This window comes from Pseudoliparis swirei, chromosome 9 (genome assembly GCF_029220125.1).
Source record: "Pseudoliparis swirei isolate HS2019 ecotype Mariana Trench chromosome 9, NWPU_hadal_v1, whole genome shotgun sequence".
Classification (NCBI taxonomy): Eukaryota; Metazoa; Chordata; class Actinopteri; order Perciformes; family Liparidae; genus Pseudoliparis; species Pseudoliparis swirei.
Genome location: NC_079396.1, coordinates 23,512,270 through 23,535,455, shown reverse-complemented (window position 1 = coordinate 23,535,455; position 23,186 = coordinate 23,512,270). Strand labels below are relative to the sequence as shown.

Genomic DNA, 23,186 nt, shown 5'->3' with positions numbered 1-23,186 from the left:
ATAACCACAGGTGCCCACCGTGTTACCCAATTAGCGAAAACATGAACAATCAAAAGACTAAATATATCAAAACAACAACAACGAATTAAACTAAACTAAAAACGATCACAAGAAAAAGAGATTCTAATAAATAAAAACATCTAACCTAAATAAGCAAACAACCTCACTAATTTAACAATACTACTTGCCAATAAAATAACTAAACATTCATATCAAATAAATAGCTCCAACAACGTGTATATTTGAAGGATTGATGGTGTCTATCGCCCGTACGCCGGTGAATGAACGAGTCTCCGTGAAGCGGCATGTTGCCGTCCGTGGTCGAAGAAAGCAACTTGTATTTACTGCAGTACACTCGGGGCGCAAAGCTGTTTAATTGCATCCAAGCAAAGTCGTGGGAGTGGGTTGACGGCAGCAGAAATAAAATTCAATTACAGCACGAACGCTGGTGTTTTCTTTTGTGTGGGCAGCCTTGGACCGCCGCAGCGGTGGAAAAAATATGAGCAGAAAGAAAAAAAGAAGGAAAAAAAATGCAATTTCAACATCGTAATTAAAAAAATTTTTTTTTTTAAAGCTCATTTCATGAAGGTTGCGAGAGTGACTTGTGATTCAAAGTCATCTGCTTGTGTTCACGCGACGCACTCTGGGGATGAAAGACTGAGAGCACGCTCGCCGTGTGAGAAGACGAGACTTTTGGGCCGACGTGGTCACGAGACTGAGGACCGGGCGCCGATGTGAAAACCAGCTTCTTCTTTTTTTTCTCTCACGACAACACATTATTCGGGGCACGAAAGTCATGTGTGGGGGGGACGGGGTGGGGGACACCAGTGTCATCGGGGATACATCGTCCAGGAACCACGACTGGTGGATCCAGTTCAGCTGGTTCACTGGATGAGAAGCCACGGTGGGGGGGGGGGGGGCTGGGGTACTCAAAGTCATTCAGGTTCAACCTCTGGGCGCCGTGGGTACCGGCCGAACGTCGTCATGCCGATCCATCCGATGGACGCGGAGATATCGCGAATCGTGAACCCTCTCGACCTTTTTATCGCTGAGTGCGTTTTTCACATACGAGGAACGCGGCGGGCGGGGCGACAACAGACGACAACATCAACACCAGTCGACAACAATCAACACGTGTGTTTTCCTTCACGAGACGCTCAAACAACCTCAAAGTCAAGACATTCGGGGGTAAACCAAAGCACCGCGCGAGAGACGAGCGATCGACGCCGCTCCGCAGGTTCACGCGGAGATGAAAACCATCACGATAATTACTCCAGCTGGTTAATAAATGATGTTATAATGTCGTGTTTTTGAAAAAGACACGAAGGAAGTCGGTTGTCTTCGATCTTTATCGTTTTGTGTATTCTGTTCTCATGAGCGTGTCGCTAACAGCGTTCGCCAAAACTGCTGTCAGCCACGAGGTCAACAAACACAACCACGCCGTATTCGTTGAGTCTATTTGGGTCTTGACATAAAGCATTCATGAAGGTGTGAAGGTAAACACAATCATCTTTAATGGAGGCAAACAAAACTGATCCCACACACGTATAAATACATTTCTTTTGAGCAGTTTGAGTAAAATAAGAATAAAAGTGGATTCTACACAATAACAACTGTCATACGTGAGGCGCATTTTTGCATCTGCAGCTATTTTTGACGACTCAAGAAAGAACAGAGGCCATTGTTCGTGCTCGTGCTTTATAGCGGTCGATGGGAGTGAGACGTGGCGTTTGAGAGACAGCGAGATTCTGAAGGTGCATTCAAACCAAAAGCGGAATTTTTTTTTCGCGCGACCGAATCCCATGAAAAGTCAACGTACAGCGTGTGGCTGCGATAGACGCGATATTTTCCCGGGCGGCGCGTTTGGGGCGTTCGGGGCGACGCGATGTGGGCGGCGCGTTTCCAGCGGCACAATTTTCGCCTTGAGTTGAAATATTTCAACTTTGAGGCGGTCATCTCGCAACTCGGGCCAATCAGCTCTTGAGTTCCGCTCTCGTAGCGCTGGAAGCGGAAGTCTTTCAGGCGTAACAGTAACTTCATCGGTGAAAGTGACCGAGCTGAGTGAGCCCACGGGTGATGTCATGAACCCAAACACGAGGGCGTTGGTGTGTGGGACGTCCACGACAAGTATAAAGCAGAACTAGTGGGTAGTTATTCCGTGGTGGATGAAGGAAATGATAACGGTCTTTACGGAGACGAGACGCGGAGGTAAGCCCCGCCCCTCGCGGAGCGTCTCGACGCTTATGGTGAGAACACGGTGAATGGTCGAGCGAGTAAATTCACGCGTTTTGGGCGTTCACACCAAAAGCAAAACTATTTTTCGCTTTTGGTGTGAACGCACCTTGAGAAGGACCGAGAGAGCGATGGCGAAGCTTGCGGATAGGAAGAAGACCGAGGATCTGATGGAGATTGTAACAGCTCTCGGCCCGTTTCCTGTGGGTTTCCCCCAAAAGCTCCAATAACATGTTTTATTGGGTTACACACAACACACAGCAGACCGCACGACGACGCGTCTGCTCACTCGCCTCCCTACCTCCAGCTCTGCTGCCCTTTTACATGAGCAGCCGAGGCCAGATTGGAGACAGCTGCGACAGAGATGCTCGGGTTGGAGGATTCGGTGGACCAGCCGGCAAAGGCGAATGGAGTGCGGTGGTATGGACATGTGCTGAGGAGGGATGGGGATCGCGTCCTGAGAAAAGCGTTGGAGTTTAAACAGGGTTCTTACCGTTTTTGTCTCGTAACTTCCTGTTTTATTTTGAAGCCTAAACTCCCCCTCTCGTTTCAGGTCACTTGCTTTTCCTCATGTGTCACCGGTCTGATTGTCTCCCCTGATCTCTTATTGTTTTACGACCAGCACTTCCAAAACTATGAAATATTGAACATCATGAAGGTGGTCTGCACTGAATCAGGTGGGCTCTATGAGGTTTTAATTGCATTATTAGGGTCCTTGTAGGACGACTTCGTCGTAGAGGAACCTATAGTTTTTAGAATTGTTATTATTATTTTCTCTAAGGATTGTTGCCCTTTTGAGGCCTTTGCCATATCCCAAAACTTGTTAAATTTGTCATGCATATCAGGACTGGCGAAAAACACGACATTTTCAGGGTCTCGCATTTGTGTCGATAAAAATGTCTCTATAGCCCCCTAGAATTTTTCGTACCTTCAAAAGCAATAGCTTTTTGCCCCCAATGACCGATTGACTAGAAATTTGGCACAGATGTCCGCTTGGACCTGCTCCTCAAAAAAGCCTCTCAGGCCCCTAAGCTCCGCCCATAAAAAAATTCCGCCATTTTGAATTTTGTGAAAAACACATTCTTTTCATTGAGCCCAGACTCTCACTACGAATCGTCTACGCCCGATTCAGTCAACTCGATGTTGACAGACTCCTCCCACTCGATGGTGTCAGAGCTGGAGATGGGAGGCTGGTCGTCGCCGAGGAGATCGCGTGAGGATCATCGCGATGACCAGTTACCGGTTCTAATCTGTGGACATCGCTAATGGCTCCAAAATAAACCAGTAGACTTAAAGCTTTTTACTCTCTGATTTCTCGAAATCCCTCCTTCTGGAGTCCTACTTGGATGTGTTCTCTGTGCGCGGCTGTCAGACGAAGCCTTGAGCCAACTGGTGAGTTACCAAACTCTCCCGAGAGGGGGAGGAAGAGTTGAAGGTACATTATTAATAGACTTAAAACTCTCTGCGAGCTCCAGGCCAAATGTAACGCTGAGAACCGGTCAGCGCACAAATATATACAGCCTGTCTACCTTACAAAGAGATGTGTGTGTACAGACACACACAAACAGACACACACACAAACACACATACACAACACGCACACAACACACACACAAGCAAACAAACAGGCATACCACTCGCACACAACACACACACATCCCTACATGCATGCACACACACACACACACAACACACCCACACACACACGCACACCCACACACAAACATATGCAGACCCATACACGCACACCCACACAAACACACAAGCACACAACACACACACACATCCCAACATACACGCACACGACACGCAAACCACTCGCACACACAACACGCACACACATCCTTACATGCAAGCACACACACCCACACATGTACACATACACACACACACATGCACAAACACCCACGCACACAACACACCCACACACACACGCACACCCACACACATACATATGCAGACCCACACACGCACACCCACACAAGCACACAACACATGCATCCCTACTTAGACACACACGACACGCAAACCACTCGCACACACAACACACACACATCTCACATACACACACAGACATGCACAAACACTCACGCACACAACACACACACACTCGCATACACACACACACACACACAGGACGGAGCTGCCCATCGGGTTCATAGTTCTCCCCTGGAGGAGTCTGATGCCCCATATTCCAATAAGAATAAATGATTACAGCGTTTCCATCGGCTCGAGTCAGGATGCAAGCCGTGTCCAAAAAAAATGTAAAATATACATTTCAAGCAGAATCCCCGAGTCTACGAGAAATGAGACACGGGGGGGGAGGAACACACGTACAGTTCACTAATTGCATTTCTTAAGATTCCTCGAGTCATTTCACACGAGGGGCAGAAACAGAACGCTTCCAGTCTGAGAGATGGAGGGAAGAGAGCTTGAGAGAGGAAGAGAGGAGGAGGGAGGAGAGGAGAGGAGGAGGGAGGAGAGATACGTTGTGTTGCCTCCTCGTGTGGATGCGAGTTGACAGGTAGATAAGCATGTGCGGCTAATGGGGCAAAGTGGCCTCCGGGCCCTCGCAGGCACCCCTTCACTCACACACACACACACACACACACACACACACACACACACACACAGACCCTCCCACTTTGACACGTGACTCACCCGCTGACACACTTACACCACACATTCAACAAGCTGCCAGATGCAGGTGCACCAGAGGAAGAGGAGGGGGGGGGGGGAGGAAGGGGAGAGAAAAAAAATCTCGAGTCAGAGATGAACTCGAAATGTTCCACAAAAAAAAAAGTTCGGAGATGTCGGCTTCTCTCGAGTCATCTTTTATCAGAAATGAGAGGCGGCGGGGGAAGAAAAAATATACATGCCAGACGACAGCGTGTGGAGTTGTTTACAATCTGCTCATCAACGCGACGGGTAAATCTCTCTCTCTCTCTCTCTCTCTCTCTCTCTCTCTCTCTCTCTGACGTACTCTGGTTTCTTTCCTTTCTTCTCCACCTGACAGGAATCAATAGCCAGATTGTTCTCTGTCATTCATATTTATTATCGTTCTTCTTCTTCTTCTTATTCCAATCACTTTGCAGTATATATATATATATATATATATATATATATATATACTATGTGACATGTTTGAGTCACAAATCAGCGTCTACGTGCACATGAATAAATGTTTGGGGATCAGGCGTAACAGAGAGACCTGAACCTGAAGACTCCTCTGGACCTGAACTTGAAGACTCCCCAGGAGATGAGATGAGAGGAGAGGGGGGGGCACAGGGCGTGTGAACCTGGGGTTTTCAGAGGCACAGGGGAGGGGGAGGAAGTTCAAAGTGGCGTTTGAACCGAGGGGGATTCACACAAATGCAAACAATCAATGAACTCGTGTTGCAATTAATCGACGGGTGAGTTTCCGCCGCGGCGCCTCCGAGCTTCAGCGCTGACCTCCGTCTGCACACGCACACGCGTGTGTTCACATCACTCCCCTCTGCGTGTTCTCTCCGGCGCACTCATCTGTTATCAAGAACCCGCCTCCTCCCCTCTCACACACCGACACACACACACACACACAAGCGCACACATTTCTCAACACTCTTGCGTTCTCTCCTGCCAGAAGAGTTTTTTTGGGGGGGCTGCTTAAAGTACGCCCACGGGCCCCCGAGGGACGGCCCGTGACGGATGGCACCGCGTGTGACTCCGATTCGATCCGCCCCATTTGATAAATTTATCGCTGGCATTTTTCGAAAATGAAATTAGTGGGGACTGTTTTTTTTCTCCTCAGCGCAGGTGCCATAAATATACTGCATTTTGGCAGAGGAGAGGAAGGAGGAGGAGGAGGAGGAGGAGGAGGAGGGGGGGGGGACGCTGGATAAAGGATGTCACGGTTAAAAGGGGTGGCGGTGGTGGTGGATGTTCCACAGAAGGAGTGAATTAAAGAATAAGGTCACATTATAATAAGATCCTTAATAATCCTGATATGAGAGAAGAATGTGAGTAAAGGTGACACACGGCCGCCGCCTGGAGACTCCCCTGGACCTGAAGACTCTCCTGGACCTGAAGACTCCCCTGGACCTGGACCTGAAGACTCTCCTGGACCTGAAGACTCTCCTGGACCTGGAGACTCTCCTGGACCTGAAGACTCTCCTGGACCTGGAGACTCTCCTGGACCTGAAGACTCTCCTGGACCTGAAGAGTAGACCTTGACTTTAGAGTAGAGACTGTGTCTGTCCCACGGCCACTTCAATTAAATAAATCAAAAGTAAGCAGAAGAGGAGTCGTACACAATAACCTTATACAAGTTAACACCATTATTTCAGCAGTGCAACAAAATAGGTCTATTAAATGTGGTCTCCTAAATATTCGATCTCTGTCATCTAAAGCTGTGTTACTGAATGATTTAATATCAGATAATCACATTGATTTATGTTGCCTAACTGAAACCTGGCTGAGCCATGAAGAATATGTCTGCCTGAATGAATCGACTCCTCCAAGTCATATTAATACTCACATTCCTCGAGGCACCGGTCGAGGAGGTGGAGTAGCAGCCATCTTTGAATCGAGCCTATTAATTAATCCTCAACCAAAATTACACTACACCTCATTTGAAAGCCTTGTTCTTAGTCTTTCACATCCAACCTGGAAAACACTACAGCCAATTCGATTTGTGATTCTGTACCGCCACCAGGTCCATATTCAGAGTTTATATCTGAATTCTCAGAATTTATATCAAGTTTGGTTCTTAAAACCGATAAAGTTATTATTGTTGGAGATTTTAATATCCATGTGGATGTTGATAATGATTGCCTTAGTGCTGCATTCATCTCCTTGTTGGACTCGATTGGCTTCTGTCAGAGAGTACAGAAACCCACTCACAGCTTTGGCCACACGCTTGATCTTGTTCTTACTTATGGCGTTGACATTGAGCATTTGAACGTCTTCCCACAGAATCCTCTTCTGTCAGACCACAACCTCATAACTTTTGAATTTATACTACCGGAGTGTACTCCGTTAGTCAAAAGTTTCTACACTAGATGTCTAACTGATAGTGCTGTAGCTAAATTAAAGAAGCGATTCCTTCTGTATTTGATTCGATACCACGTCTCAATATAACAGAGGACTCCTGGTCTAACTTTAGTCCGTCCCAGATTGATCATCTTGTTGACAGTGCCATAGGCTCTCTGAGAATGACACTGGACTCGATAGCCCTCTGAAGAAGAAGACAGTGAGGAAGAGGAGGTTTGCTCCTGGTATAACCCTCAGACCCGCAAACTGAAGCAAGCGTCACGAAAGCTTGAGCATATGGCGCTCAACTAATCTCAAGAATCCCGCTTAGTTTGGCGAGATAGTCTTAAAACATATAAGAAGGCCCTCCGTAATGCCAGAGCAGCCTATTACTCATCAATAATAGAAAAATAAAAACAACCCCAGGTTTCTCTTCAGCACTGTAGCCAGGCTGACAGAGAGTCACAGCTCTGTGGAGCCGAGCATTCCTATAAACCTTAGTGGTAATGACTTTATGAACTTCTTTAATGAAAAGATTTTAACTATTAGGGACAAGATTAATAATCTCTTGCCCATAACCAGTGCCAATCTGTTCTCAAGTGGAATGGCCTTGGAAACCGCTGTATGCCCTGGTGTATATTTGGAGGATTTTCTCCTATCAACCGTGACCAATTATTTTCAACGGTTTCTACTTGAACACGTCTACCTGTCTCTTGGACCCCATCCCGACGAGGCTGCTTAAAGACGTTTTGCCTTTAATTGGCGGCTCTCTATTAGATATTATCAATGTGTCTCTGCTAACAGGCCACGTACCACACTCCTTCAAGGTGGCTGTTATTAAACCTCTCCTGAAGAAGCCCACTCTGGATCCAGAGGTATTGGCTAACTACAGACCAATCTCTAACCTCCCCTTCCTCTCCAAGATCCTTGAGAAAGTGGTCGCAAATCAGTTGTGCGACTTTCTACATCATAATAGTTTATTTGAGAAATTTCAATCAGGATTTAGAAAACACCACAGCACCGAGACGGCACTGGTGAAAATTACAAATGACCTCTTAATGGCAGCAGATAAAGGACTCCTCTCTGTCCTGGTCTTGTTAGACCTTAGTGCTGCATTCGACACCATTGACCATGACATCCTGTTACAGAGACTGGAGCAGTCGATTGGCATTTCAGGCACGGCACTAATTTGGTTTAAATCCTATTTATCAGATCGATCTCAGTTTGTATTTGTAAACGATGACGCCGATAACCACCAACGTTAATCACGGAGTTCCACAAGGTTCTGTGCTTGGACCAATTTTATTTACCTTATACATGCTTCCTTTGGGCAATATTATCAGGAAACACTCCATAAACTTTCATTGTTATGCAGATGACACTCAACTATATTTATCGATAAAACCAGAGGAGAGCAACTAACTCTGTAAAATTCAAGCATGTCTTAAAGACATAAAACATGGATGACCTGCAACTTCTTGATGTTAAACTCAGACAAAACCGAAGTAATTTTAATCGGCCCTGAGCACCTCAGAGATCAATTATCTGGTGATGTGGATTCTGTAGACGGCATTGCCCTGGCATCCAACACCACTGTAAAGAATCTTGGCGTTATCTTTGATCGACTTGTCCTTTAACTCCCACGTAAAGCAAATCTCAAGGACTGCATTCTTTCATCTACGTAATATTTCAAAAATCAGGCACATCTTGTCTCAAAAGATGCAGAAAAATTGGTTCACGCGTTACTTGAGACTGGATTACTGCAACTCCTTATTAGCAGGCTGCTCTAATAAATCTCTTAGGTCCCTCCAGTTGATCCAGAATGCTGCAGCTCGTGTTCTCACTAAAACTAAGAAAAGAGATCACATCACTCCTGCACTAGCTGCTCTGCACTGGCTCCCAGTAAAATCAAGAATCACTTTTAAAATTCTTCTCTTAACCTACAAAGCCTTGATTGGTGATGCTCCATCATATCTTAAGGAGCTTGTCGTACCATATTGCCCAACTAGAGAGCTACGCTCACTAAATGCGGGACTACTTGTAGTTCCTAGAGTCTTAAAAGTAGAATGGGAGCCAGAGCCTTTAGTTATCAAGCTCCTCTTTTATGGAACCAGCTTCCAATTTCAGTCCGGGAGGCAGACACAGTCACCTCGTTTAAGAGTAGACTTAAGACCTTCCTCTTTGACAGAGCTTTATAGTTAGGGCTGAATCAGGTTTGCCCTGGTCCAGCCCCTTGATATGCTGCTATAGGCTTATAGCTGCCGGGGACGTTTTAGGATGCACTGAGTACCTATCTCCTCTTTTTCTCTCCTTAAGGATGAATTTTCATCTCTCAATCACACGTTACTAACTCTGCTTTCTCCCGAAGTCCTTTTGACTTTCGTCTCATGGGGTCATCGGACCCTATGAGACGGCATAGATCCTATCTGCCTGATGGATCGCCTGGGTCGTGGAATTCCTGCTCATGACTACGCCACTGTCCTGTTGAGACTCCGCCCACTCCTCCTCCCCACCGCCATCTGCCTGATGGATCGTGGAGGTCTCCATCGTGGAATATGCCTACTATGAACTATTCATACACTCTGTCATATTCATTGAATGTATTTTAACTCTAAATCTGTCCTTCTGTACACATTACATCTATTGCATCTGTCCATCCTAGGAGAGGGATCCTCCTCTGTTGCTCTCCTCCAGGTTTCTTCCCTTTTTTTCCCCCTGAAGGGTTATTTGGGAGTTTTTCCTGGTCCGATGTGAGGTTTTGGGGCAGGGATGTCTATGTGTACAGATTGTAAAGCACTCCGAGACAAATTTGTAATTTGTGAAATTGGGCTATACAAATAAACTGAATTGAATTGAATTGAATTGAAGACTCTCCTGGACCTGAAGACTCCCCTGGACCTGGACCTGAAGACTCCCCTGGACCTGAATCCTGCACGCCGCCCCTCAAAACCATGTCACATGTCTGGTGGCTTCCAGCCAGCACGGGAGGCTCTCGAGTTGGATATCAACAGATTGAGACTGTGGGGAATTGACATTGGCGGTCCCGCTTTCTCCATTTTTCATGCTCTCACACACACACACACACACACACACACACATACATACCCTCACACTTGTATGCCAGTCTCTGAAGAGACGTACACTATCTTCGCCTCAAGGTCCCATGGCTCTCCCGCAGCCGTGATATATAACTCACGTCGATGCTCCTCACTTACCGGATTTGTATCGGACGGTTGTGGACGGGTGGAAGACACACACACACACACACACACACACACACACACACACACACACACACAGAGAGAGAGCGAGAGTCAGACACCTACGGGCGTGGACACCTGACGAAAAGTGAGCGTTCCTTCCCTGCCGGGGGGCCGCGTGGCCATATTTATCTGCCTTCAGAAGCGTGCGCGTGGCTGATGGAGCGCCGCCCTCCGCTCCCCTTCAACATCCATCAGAGAGCGAAGCTCCCGCCACACACACCACTTACCTTTATGGGCCCCATCCGACAGCGCCGTACACCTCATAGTCATCACGCACATCGCTGTGTGTGTGTGTGTGTGTGTGTGTGGGCGCACTAAGTGTCACCCAGACGTATTATATCAAGAACTCCTGCACAGAATCTACAAGCCCCCCAAAAAAGAAAAGAAAGTCACCAGGTTCCCCACAGACACTTTCCCCGCTGTTAACGTTTCCCACGTATGCATGTTGTCCACATTATATCCGACCCAGGTGTCAACAACAACAACAACAACAACAGCAAGTTGGTGCCAGCGCCGCGGGTGGGAGGGGGACTCAAAGAAAGTTTCCGACTAAATCAGCGGGGGGGAGTTCCCGCCGAGTGAGTGTCACGCTGCCGCTCCGCGATCGCGCCGCGTGAACACGCCGCGCCGCCTTCTGCCGCCGCCGCCACCCCGGGGTTTTTTTTTGCAGACACCTGTGGGCTGCCACTCAGAACGAGGCCCCCCCCCGGAGATGTTTCGACAATCTGACTGCGTGCCCCCCCCCCCCCAGCCCCCTCCCATCCTCTAAGGAAGAAAAATAAATCAACACAGCCGACAGGTGCTTTTTCCTACAAAACGGCTCCCACCCTCAAATGCACCCCCTCCCCCCCCCCCCATCTCTCCCTGACGATACAGTATGCAAAACATCCCCCCCACCCCTCCCCTCTCTTCACACATTAACATGCACATGAAAGTGTGGAGGAGTCTGTGATTAGAGCCTCAATCAGTGTGTTTATATGATGGTATAATTCGAATCTTGCTTTAGTCGGACTCTGCTATCTTTTGGGGGATCTGCTGTTATCCCAATATACATGGCAGTGAGTCATTCGAATCATTGGCCTTTGAAAGCATGTCATATCCGATACGATAGGCGGCGCTGTTTTCATTACAACTCGTGGTGATACAGCCATTTCCGCTTGACCTCTTCACCACCACCAACAACAACCAACAACAACAACATCAACATTTGGAGAAAGATGGCGAACAGAGAGCAAGGCTTACATCCCTCTACTATTCTTGCATGATGTTAATAGGACTACAGTGAATGCAAATGGCGCTATTGGCGTTGTTTGTTTGTTTTCGGCCGGCCAGGCTCCCGGCAGTGACAACTTATCGTCTCTTTCGACTTCCGGGTCACGACAGGGGAGGGAGGGAGGAGGGCGGGATCTCAAGCATGCGCAAAGACGCAAAGTCCAGTTCCTAATCCAATTCACCGTTACATGCCGCGATAGTCGAATTATCAACTGGATCGGATTGAGCTATCCAGGGTGTTAATCGGACCGAAGTCGGACCGCACATAGTCGAACAAAGGTGTTGACATGAAACGGATAATTCGATTTCAGTCCGACTAAGACAGTTATTCAAATGCATGTAAACACGGTAAGTGTCGGACTCTCAGAAGCCTCTCTCTCTCTCTCGCTCCCTCCTTCTCTCTCTCTCTCTCTCGCTCCCTCCTTCTCTCTCTCTCTCTCTCTCCCTCCTTCTCTCTCTCTCTCTCCCTCCTTCTCTCTCTCTCTCGCTCCCTCCTTCTCTCTCTCTCTCCCTCTCTCTCTCCTCCCTCCTTCTCTCTCTCTCTCTCCCTCCTTCTCTCTCTCTCTCTCTCCCTCCTTCTCTCTCTCTCTCTCCTCCTTCTCTCTCTCTCTCGCTCCCTCCTTCTCTCTCTCTCTCGCTCCCTCCTTCTCTCTCTCTCGCTCCCTCCTTCTCTCTCTCTCCCTCCTTCTCTCTCTCTCTCTCCTTGTCTCTCTCTCCTTCTCTCTCTCTCTCCCTCCTTCTCTCTCTCTCTCTCGCTCCCTCCTTCTCTCTCTCGCTCCCTCCTTCTCTCTCTCTCTCTCTCTCGCTCCCTCCTTCTCTCTCTCTCCCTCTCTCTCTCGCTCCCTCCTTCTCTCTCTCTCTCGCTCCCTCCTTCTCTCTCTCCTCTCTCTCCCTCTTTCTCTCTCTCTCCGTCTCTCTCTCTCCCTCCTTCCTCTCTCTCTCCTCCTCCTTCTCTCTCTCTCGCCTCCTCTCTCTCTCTCTCACTCCCTCGTCCTCTCTCTCTCCCTCCCTCGTCCTCTCTCTCTCTCCCTCTCGTCCTCTCTCTCTCTCCCTCTCCTCTCTCTCCTCTCTCTCCTCTCTCTCTCTCTCTCTCTCTCTCCTCTCTCCTTCTCTCTCTCCTCTCCTCCTTCTCTCTCTCTCTCGCCCTCCTTCTCTCTCTCTGCCTCCTCCTTCTCTCTCTCCTCCTCTCTCTCGCTCCTCCTTCTCTCTCTCTCTCTCTCGCCTCCTTCTCTCTCTCTCGCCTCCTTCTCTCTCTCTCCTCTCTCTCGCTCCTCCTTCTCTCTCTCTCCTCCTCTCTCTCTCTCCTCCTTCTCTCCCTCTCCTCTCTCTCTCGCTTCCTCCTTCTCTCTCTCTCTCTCCCTCTCTCCCTCTCTCTCTCCCTCTCTCTCTCTCCCTCCTTCTCTCTCTCTCCCTCCTTCTCTCTCTCTCCCTCCTTCTCTCTCTCCCTCCTTCTCTCTCTCTCCCTCCTTCTCTCTCCCTCCCTCCTTCTCTCTCCCTCCCTCTCTCCCTCCTTCTCTCTCTCTCCCTCCTTCTCTCTCGCTCCCTCCTTCTCTCTCTCTCGCTCCCTCCTTCTCTCTCTCTCTCTCTCTCGCTCCCTCCTTCTCTCTCTCTCTCTCTCGCTCCCTCCTTCTCTCTCTCTCTCTCTCGCTCCCTCCTTCTCTCCGCAGCGTTGCGGGGCATAATTTAGTGGAGTTGTCAGTGGGAGTGAGTGATTGAGTTGGTAATCAAACAGATTGTTCTGCGGCAGAAACAACAAACGGCTCAATTTCAAATCAACATCAACAACGCCGTGACAATTTTTTTCTCAAACACACACAGGAACACGTTAACCCATCTGAGGGCGCATGGGTGGGGGGTGGGGGTCACAAGGTGACGGATCGAGTGCCCATGGCTTACCTTTTTGTGAGGACAATGTGGTATCTGTAAAAGAGAGGAGACACACACACACACACACAGAGAGAGGGATCCGTTAGTAGCTGACACACACACACACACACACACACGTATATATACACATATGAAATGCAGGAGATGAGAGCCATGGCAGCAATTTTCTGGGCCCCCCAAGAGGATAAACGGACTCTTAGTTGTGTGTGAAACACACATCGGGACTCGCTCAGCAGGTGTGTGTGATTGATGCCAAAAGCAGGACTAAACACATGGAAGAGAGGCCTCGAGTAGAACCACGAGTCTCCAGACACACGGGAACCCTTGATCTCCTCCACAACAAAACAGAGACTTTTAAAAAACTGAAATAAAAGAAATAAAAGAAAATCTTCGAGCGGAGAGCAAATCATCCCTTTCCGCGAGCGTTTTCGGTTCCTACCCACCAGAGACACCGCGGGCCCGCAAGGCGTGGATCAAAAACACGGGCCGCTCGGAGGGAAGGATGCACCGCAACGCGTTTAAAAAAAAAAGGAAAATAAAAATGTGTTTATACATCCCGACCGAGTGAGGCGTGTTTTTTGTGGCAAAAAAAAGAGAAAAAAGACGGTAAATCTCGCTTATAGTTCTCATAAAATATTCACCGGGACCGTGTTTGTAAAGCTCCCAAAGGTTTCTTTGTTATTCAATAGATTTGTCAAAACTTGCAGGGATGCAGGAATACATACAAAAGCAAAGGGGAAGGGGGGGGGGGGGAGGGGGTTAAGAAGAAGAAGAAAAAAGCTCTTTGTTTTAATAATAATAACTCATTTCTGGACTGGCCGTGTGCCCAAGAAACCCAAATGGTCACGGAGATGGGAGGGGGAATAGATGAATGCGGATGGATTTGTGGTGTACCGGGCTCAGGAAGTGATAATCCAAAGCTCCGTCTAATTGGCAAAGTAAAGATGGCGGCCTTTGTGGGGGCGGCTTCGGTATTGGTGGAGGCCGCGTGGCATGGAGTGAGCGCGAGGGCTTTACACACCTTTGTTTTGTGAGGTGTTGCAGTGGATTCTGAAGCAAATATTGGCCCTCCGGTTATTACATGGTCTGATTGTCCGCCAGCTCGGCATGTCTACCCTAATCTGAGAGGAGCCTTCACATAATTAGTTAGTGAAGCACTCTCACAGTCCAGCGCAGTCAAGCTTATCACCAAAAGAAAATGCTCGGTCCATTTCCTCCTAAACCCTAGAAGGCTTAACCACTCTCGCCACTCCTAAAACCTTCGGGGTGGCCACAGAGACGACAAAATATTACCCGACATGTCACAATCACCAGCCCGTATCCTCCTCCGACTCTATTCTTGTATATATATATACATATATTTAGTGTTTTATTTATATATATATATATATATTTAAATATAAAAAAGTATAAACACATTTTTAAAATAACTACATGTATATATATATATAAATTAATATATATGTATTTATTTATGTATATATATAAATATGTATTTATTTATATATATATATAGCTAAATGTATATATATATATATGAATATATATTTATTGATTGATTTATACATACATACTGTACATATATATATAAATAAACAAATATACAAATATATATATATTTTTTTAAAGACTGTTTTCAAGGTTTCTGAAGGCTAAGTACAGTTTTCCAAAGATTAAGAGAAAAACACAAAAAGAGAGAAAAGGAAAGACATGTTTGATCTGAAATGATTCAAATACCTAGTTTTGGAAAACCACTATAAATTATACTTTAAATTGAAGCCTTTACGGGTTAGGGTTACAAACGTATGACGCATAAAATAGGGGTCCTACTCAAACCTTCCAATGGATCTCCTGCCTGTTTCTATTCTTCCTTCATCTTTTATCTTTGCACGGCGTACTCGTTGGATCGTGACACGTCAGGTAAGTGTGTAAACTACCGGCGTGGACATGGCGGACGCCATCAGACACATCCTGCACCATATGTCCTGTACTGAAGTCCTGCTGCTGGAGATCCTTCAAGGGGAGTCTGGTCCCGCCCACAGATCTAGCTGCGCCCTGCTGAAAGCTGCTATCCCATATCGCCTGGCAACCCACTTATTCCTCAACTATACTATTGAGTATCAGTTCAAGTTCATTTGAGAAACAAGCAAAAAACACAGTACAGTGGATGCAAAGAGCGTGCAGAGGCTAAACTCTTCAAGACTTCGCCTTGATTTCATTTTAATACAACAAGGTTTAATTTATGTTATGGATTATGTAATTCCCCCATGCATACCTGCAGAAAACAGCGACTCTCTCTCTCTCTCTCTCCCTGACTGTGAGAGATGTAATTTACTGGCTGGCGGAGAAATTCGAAGGAAATGTACAACATGCTCCCTATTAAAACGTTATTTATCATTTGACAATGATAAATAATGATGACGCCCACACACACACACACACACACACACAAACACACACACCAGCTTGTTGACAATACGATTTGAATAAAGAAGCTCTTCTTCCTTCGGCTGGGTCAAAGCTGATTGGCGCGAGTGCACATAAATAACTCGGCTGTTTAGGGAGGTTAAGAAAACCTCCGTCATTGATTGTTGCTTTTCTTCTTAGCTATCGGTGATTTGTATGGATTTGGAGGCTAATTTGCAGTGGAATATGTGGAGTGGTGTTTTGATGCGGCCGCACACCCACAGCGGCGGCCCCGTGGGTTTCGAGTATTATGCAAAGTGGGCCGAATGTCAATACTGCGAAGAACGTATGGGAAGCCGTGTAAAAGTTAAGAATCGGTCAAAAGCGCGCCTGAGGACGCCAACGGCTTCGAGAGCACCGGGGTTTCTTCAAAAATAAGTAAATAAACATCCCATTTTTTCAGAAGTCTCAGAAATGTGGCTCCTCACTTTCAGAGATGATGACAGAAGAAGAAGAAGAAGTAGAGTTCATTATTCAGCTCACGCTCTGATCCTTCTTCCACTTTCATGTTATACGATGGCGATAGTTTAAATGCAAAGTAAGCCAAGAGGCAAACAAAGAGCATTCAAATTACATCTTCTTTTTTTTCTCGGTTCCAATGCATAAAAGGTCCAATAACCAGGAGGAGAAGGAAGAAGTCAAGACATGAAAAACTGTCAACTTGAAATTGCGCTCAAGCCCAGACTTCATGTACTCCCACTGAAGCGGAGAGGGATGCTGCCGAGCTCAAATTAGTGAAAACTTTTTACACCGAATCTCCGGATCTGGATAAATAAAAAGAAAAGAGGAACAGAAATAAATTCGATGCTTGCACACAGTGGGCGGTGCCTAAAAACCCACGTTGGCCGAGAGCTAACATGGGCTTGGCTCCCTGGCCCCCTGGCCAAGACTTACACATTAAGTCCTTTGGTTGCCATGGACACGGGCAAGTTGCAAGCTAAGAAACATCATCATCATCATCGTCATCGTCATCATCATCATCACGCTACACCAGTCGGGTCTCCCTTTGTCGGAAGACATTTTTAGGAAAAACTCACTTTTTAGAGAGAGAAAAAATATTCTATCGAGTCACACTCGCATTTTTTTGGAACGCTCTCGCATGACAAATCATGAAGAAGCGTTCGTACACGACCGTCAGCACTTTTCCGTGCGGGTTCGGCACAATTTCGTGCCATCTGTCACTCGCGAGCGTCAGAAACATCAAAACTCTGTACGCGAGGGAAGCGTCGACTTGATTGAGAATCCTTCCCCACTCTCTTTTGTGACCAATGAGCTGGTTCTACTTGTAAGAGCCCCCCCCCCCCCCCCCGCGTCTACTTTCTGCACGTCGGCGTGAGCGATCGGCTGCACGGGACTCGGGTGAAGCCGTGAACATCAACGTGCGTGATGGATACAACTCGAGGTAATGATAGAATCTGAGACTGACATCTTTTCCTCCAACTCTCATCTACTCCCAACCTTTGCCAGGCCGCCTGCTTCCCATCGACACACACGGACAGCGCAGCGGCTCTTTGCAGCAGCCTGGTTCACGCCGTCGGACCTTTTGAAATCCTCCGTTTTGGGGATTAAAGGGGAGCGAGGATAAAACAAAATTCGGATCGGCGCTCAGCGTTTTAGCGAGTTCGAACAGATGGATTTCAGAGCTACTCGGGAGGCGCTCGGGGGATTAAAACTCAGCGCACAGGAGATCACGTGAACACAGGGGGGAAATAATTAAAATAAACTTTTGATAATAAGCTTTTTTTTCTTCCTTTTTTTTTAAACACGCACACAGTTTGGGAGAAATTGTTAATTAAAATCGACCCGCAGCGATCGCTCACATCCTGCGATGCAGATGGTCCACGACAGATGAGGAGCAGCCAGGCCCAGAGGTCAGAAACTCCTCTCTGTTCTCTTGCAGCGTGACCTACGGAGGCCTGCCTGACCGCAGCTGAAACAGTCTGTTGTTTGTTGGGTGGTGAGGATCCTTCTCGTGAAGATCCTGCTCTACTGGTTCTGGTTCCTGGTACAAGTCCCAAAGGAGGTGGGGAGTCCAGTTCCACGTTCAGCCGGACGCACTACTACTCTCTCCTGTCCCCCTTCCTGAGGAGGAGCGAACAGTTGCTGTGAAAAGCTCCTGTCAGGAGCGCCGCCTACAGCTCTACAGCTCCAGAGAAGGAAGGAAGGATCCTCTCCCTTTAAATTTCCCTCAGCTGCCTGAGGTGGTAGGCGCGCTGGCTTGCCTTTTCTCACCAGAGTGTCTGTGTTCTTGACCATGTCAGATCGGTGATGTGGACCCCAGGTATTTATACCTCACTCACCCTCTCCACAGGTCCCCAGTGGTGAGGTGGTGAGGAGTTGTTGTGTGTTTGTACCTCCTCCTCCACAATCAGCTCCTTGGTTCTTTTCATTGGTGATGATGATGATGCTGTTGTCCTGGCACCAGAGTGACAGATCAGGTCCACTTCTTCCAGGTAGCCCTCGCCGTTGTCAGGCCACCACCACCCACCACCATCAAACTTGATGATTGATGATGAGCTGAACCTGGCCACACAGTCATGTGTGTACAGGGAGTACAGTAGGGGCTGAGGGGACAACCCTGGGGGGATCCAGTTCAGTTCAGGTGGTGGTGCTGGTGTGTCTGCCCACCCTGACCACCGCAGTCAGATTACAGCCCCCTCTGACCTGGGAGACAGCATCATCCGTGGATCTGTTTGGCAGACAGCATGGATGCATCATCTGTGGGGGCGATTACAGACTGCGCAGATGTAGTGGAGGAAGGGAGTCACTCAGATGTAGTCATTAGGTGAGGGCCACCGGCTCATGACCACCGAGGTGAGGGGCCCAGGGCCAGCACACTGGGACCAGTTGGGATCTGGGATCTGGGGGGAGGGACAAGATCACCAGGATCAGGGCTGGGACCACCGGACCAGGAGCTAGCTGGTTACATGGTGGTTGCACAGCTGCCTGGTGAGCAGCTGGGACCTCACCGCCCACTGTGCTTTCCTCAACAGAGCCCTCCTCACACTGCTCCTCCACAGAGCCCCGGTCACACTGTGCTCGTCACAGAGAAGTGTGTTCAATCCCCCTGTAGAACTTAACGGGCCACGCTAACGGTGTGTAGTTAGCGTCTAGCCAGCTAGCCTTGTGTTGCTTCATAAAAATGGCATAAGGTGCTCCAGGGTCTGGATGCGATGGGGGCACTCACCATTGCGCTGGGTCTGCTCTGTGTGATAGTCCAGTCCGTTGCCGCGCCACTCGGCCTTGGTGCTGCTGCACTTCCTGTACCACCTGTCCACTGACCTCCTCCTCCTCTGGCCTTCTTCAGCGCCTAGCTCGCCCACTTGACCGCCGCCATGTTGCCGGATAGCAGACCCGGCGTCCCGGGAGTTATAGGCAGCAGCACGCTCACCACAGCTGGATGGATTTATCAACCCAAACCACGGCTTAGGAAGATGGAAACCATGAAGCGGGGACGATGGTGTCATGGTCGCCGCTTACTGCTCATTTGCACTTCCTCAAACTCTCGCTGACACCACCACTGGACGGATTGATCATGTCCCAGTCGACTTCGCAGATCGCCCTAGAGCGCCTCTCTGCTACCGTCAGACCACCGCTTTTCGCACCGCTTACGCCCGAAGCGCTAAAATGGCGGCATGGTGAAGCAAGAACCCGGGGAAGGAGATGGACATTGTAGGGAGAGAGACAGTGCGGAGGAGAGAGGTCTGAATGTAGCCTCAGTGGTCCAACACACAGTGGGTGGTGACACTTAATGCTGGTTTTTTTGGTTTGTTCTGTTTTTTTTTTGCAGTTTAAAGTTATCAGCCACCACAGCCCTTCCCCAGCCGATAACACAGAGGTCCGATACATTCAGTTCGGTGTCCGGCCAGTGGCGCGTGTGGTGTCCGTGTTGTAGACGTGTAATGGCTGACCTGAATGAACGCTGAAGTGAATGGGGAGATGAAGAGAGGAAGGCCAGGCCACTGCAGCAGATCGCGGTTCAGAAAGAGTCTTAATGTCCTTTTGGGGTCGTCTTACTTCGCTTGGGTCATGAAGCAAACCCTCCACCCTTTACTTTTTTCAGATTTACCTCTTCCTGTTAGGACGGAACAAGAGGCACTCTGTCTGCACGTGAAACAGAGGGCACCAGCGGGTCAGCTCCTCATCCATGTTTCCGCCAGACAAAAGATGTTACAGTCCTCATGTCCTGCTGAATTCATGTCCTGAAACATCATCCATCTTATTTAGAGAAGAGACTATTAAAGAAGGGATGCTGCAGGAGGTGGACGGGCGGGGACGAATTCTCGTCTGTCCATCCCGCCCGCTCGCTTTCCTGTTCCGCGCCCCGTAGTATCCACTGTTGTTTGTTGTTGTTTTTTCGGTTCGCCGACCGCCTCGACGCTGATCGCTGGACAAAGGGACAAACACTTGTTTTATGTTGTTTGCAGAAAAGAGTGCTGTGGTGCGGTCGATGCTGTGAGTGCTGATGTGTTGTGGGTAAAGAAAATATAAAAAAACACAAAAAAAAAAGAGCGACGGCATCCCTCCTGAGCTACCTCGACGGCGTCTGGCCCAGAGGTCAGGCCCAGAGGTCAGGCTGGAGATGCGCGGTGCGGCCGACGTGTTAACCCTCCTGTTTCCTTTCGGGTCAATTTGACCCCATTCAATGTTTAATGTCGGTGTTCTTTGGGGTCAATTTGACCCCAGGCTGTTTTTCACTGTGTCAAACATATAAGAATTATCAACTTTTTTATATATTTAAAGGGCTATTTAGGTAGTCAACAAACAAACATAAAGTACCTCACACTTAAACTTGGGAAACAATATTAATTCAAAGAATTTTCTGGAGGTTTTAATTGCTGGGGTCAAATTGACCCCGAGGGTAAAATATGTCCGTAAATGTAAAGGTAACAGGAGGGTTAAGGAATCCGCCCCCCCCCGCCTCCCCGCCCCCACCCCTCCCTGATCTTTAACATACGTGATACATCCCAGACTGATTGAATTAGCCCGCTATTGGAAAACCTGTCTTCTCCTGACCTCTTAAAAGTTGTGGCCTTCCAGCGCTGCGCTCAGGGAATGGTTTTAATTACAGACAGAAATTGGGTTCGATTTTATCCCCATCATGAAGTGAGGAATCCTCGCGGCTAATCATCGGCGCTTCATCCGCACTAATGAAGAAAACAGCTCTGTCGCCGCGAGGCGCCGAATGTGTGCGAGCGTTAAAATGTGTCATCGTCGCGCCAGAGTGACTACATGCATATGGGTGCGAGTGGAAGTGGAAGTTAGTTATGCTAAGGAGGAGTTATGCTAGGCAGGGGTGAGTTATGCTAGGAAGGGGTTATGCTCAAGGGGGTTATGCTAAAGGGGGCTCCAGCCAAGACCTCTGGCCTGTCCAATAAACACAACAATTGTGAAAAAACTGTTTAAAGGTCTAACTCCACGATTCAGTACTCATAGTTCAGTCTTTTTACATCTTCGGCTGTTTTTTTTATTTGTATGATGTAGTTAGAAACAAATATCAGATTTTACTCCCAACCGAGGATGATAATAATAACTGTATTCGTATAGCGCTTTAAAAAAGGGACCCAAAGGGACCTTACGTGGGAAAAACTGAAACAATAAAAGTCATTAAAATACAAACGAGAGAAATTACATAACACGGAGAAACAAAACAAAAAACATACATAACTGCTAACAAAGGGCTACAATCACATTAAAATAGATGAGTTGATACTGATTATATAAAGGTTGTGTCTGCACTGGGGCTTTATGTCCCGGTTGATTCTGCAACTTCCTCTCCTGGGGAGGAAACAGGAAGATGTCACCTGAAGCAGAAAGCACCAAAATGATGATGAAACGTCCCCGACATCTAAAGACCATCGTCCAGACGGCTCTCCGCCGCCTGTAACCGTGATATTTAAACGTCTGTGCCTTCGACCACGCGACGACGGCCGATATCCAGATGTGTGTCAGACGTGCATCAATCTACCGTCCTGACTTTGAGTTTGGTGGTTGTGTCTTTTTTTCCCCCACAGATATTTAAAACCCTTCACACACCACGATTCATTGATGCGATGCTTTAAAAGCAAAACGCCCTCACAAAAGACGACGGAACCCAATCCGGGATTTTAATTAGCCGAGTGGAGCGCCGACCGTCGGCTACCCGGTGCACGGGGAGCGCTGCCGTCCCGCTCTTTATGCACTAATGAGTTGTCTATTAATGAAAATGGAAAGCGTTTATTTTGCGAGCACAAAGGGTTCAGCTGGATTAATTACTGCACTGCAGCAACAAAATGAAAACCGAGAGTGCGGCATCGCTCTTGTGTGGCACATTAACCGCGAAGCGACTGTTATCGCGGCCAGGGCCCGACGGAGCGGGAACCCGCCATCCGAACTTCACGGGAGCTGCGCCTTCTCCACCTTCTGCATACATTGTGCGACGCCCCCGAGCTCATTGTCACACATCTCCACTCGTTGAAGAAAGTATAACTAGAACGGGCACTCGGTAGAGCGCATACCTTCGCATATCACAAGATTGGGCATTGGCTTATGAACATAAAAATTGACCGTGCTATGGTAAAAAGAAGATTTTGACCTTTTCATGACCTTGACCTTTGACCCGATCGATCCCAAAATCTAATCAAATGGTCCCCGGATAATAACCAATCATCCCACCAATTTCATGCAATTCAAAGAAGATTTTGGCCTTTTCATGACCTTGACCTTGACCTTTGACCCGATCGATCCCAAAATCTAATCAAATGGTCCCCAGATAATAACCAATCATCCCACTAAATGTCATGCGATTCGGTTTAATACTTTTTGACTTATGCGACTGACGCACGCATACAAATACACGGCGATCAAAACATTACCTTCCGCATTTTCAATGCGAAGGTAATAAAAACATCTCCACGCTGCAACATAAGTTTGCTGTAATGAAAGCAATCCACCACGCGGTACGGAGTTCACAACATCTTTTTTCTCCGGGGAACTTGCAAATACGCATCGAGAAACAACCCGGCACGGTCATCGCACATCTCGTTTTTATTTGTATTTTTTAAAACGCCGTATTTC

At 47.9% G+C, this 23,186-nt stretch overlaps 1 protein-coding gene across 1 annotated transcript in view; it reads right to left on the bottom strand.

The window, feature by feature from the left end:
• Window positions 1-23,186, bottom strand: part of LOC130199287 (cadherin-4-like) — a 244,516-nt gene that overhangs the window by 128,574 nt on the left and 92,756 nt on the right. Inside the window, exon 3 of the mRNA XM_056422646.1 lies at window positions 13,674-13,697. Coding sequence (XP_056278621.1) covers window positions 13,674-13,697 — 24 coding nt within the window. The remainder of the gene's footprint in view (window positions 1-13,673; window positions 13,698-23,186) is intronic.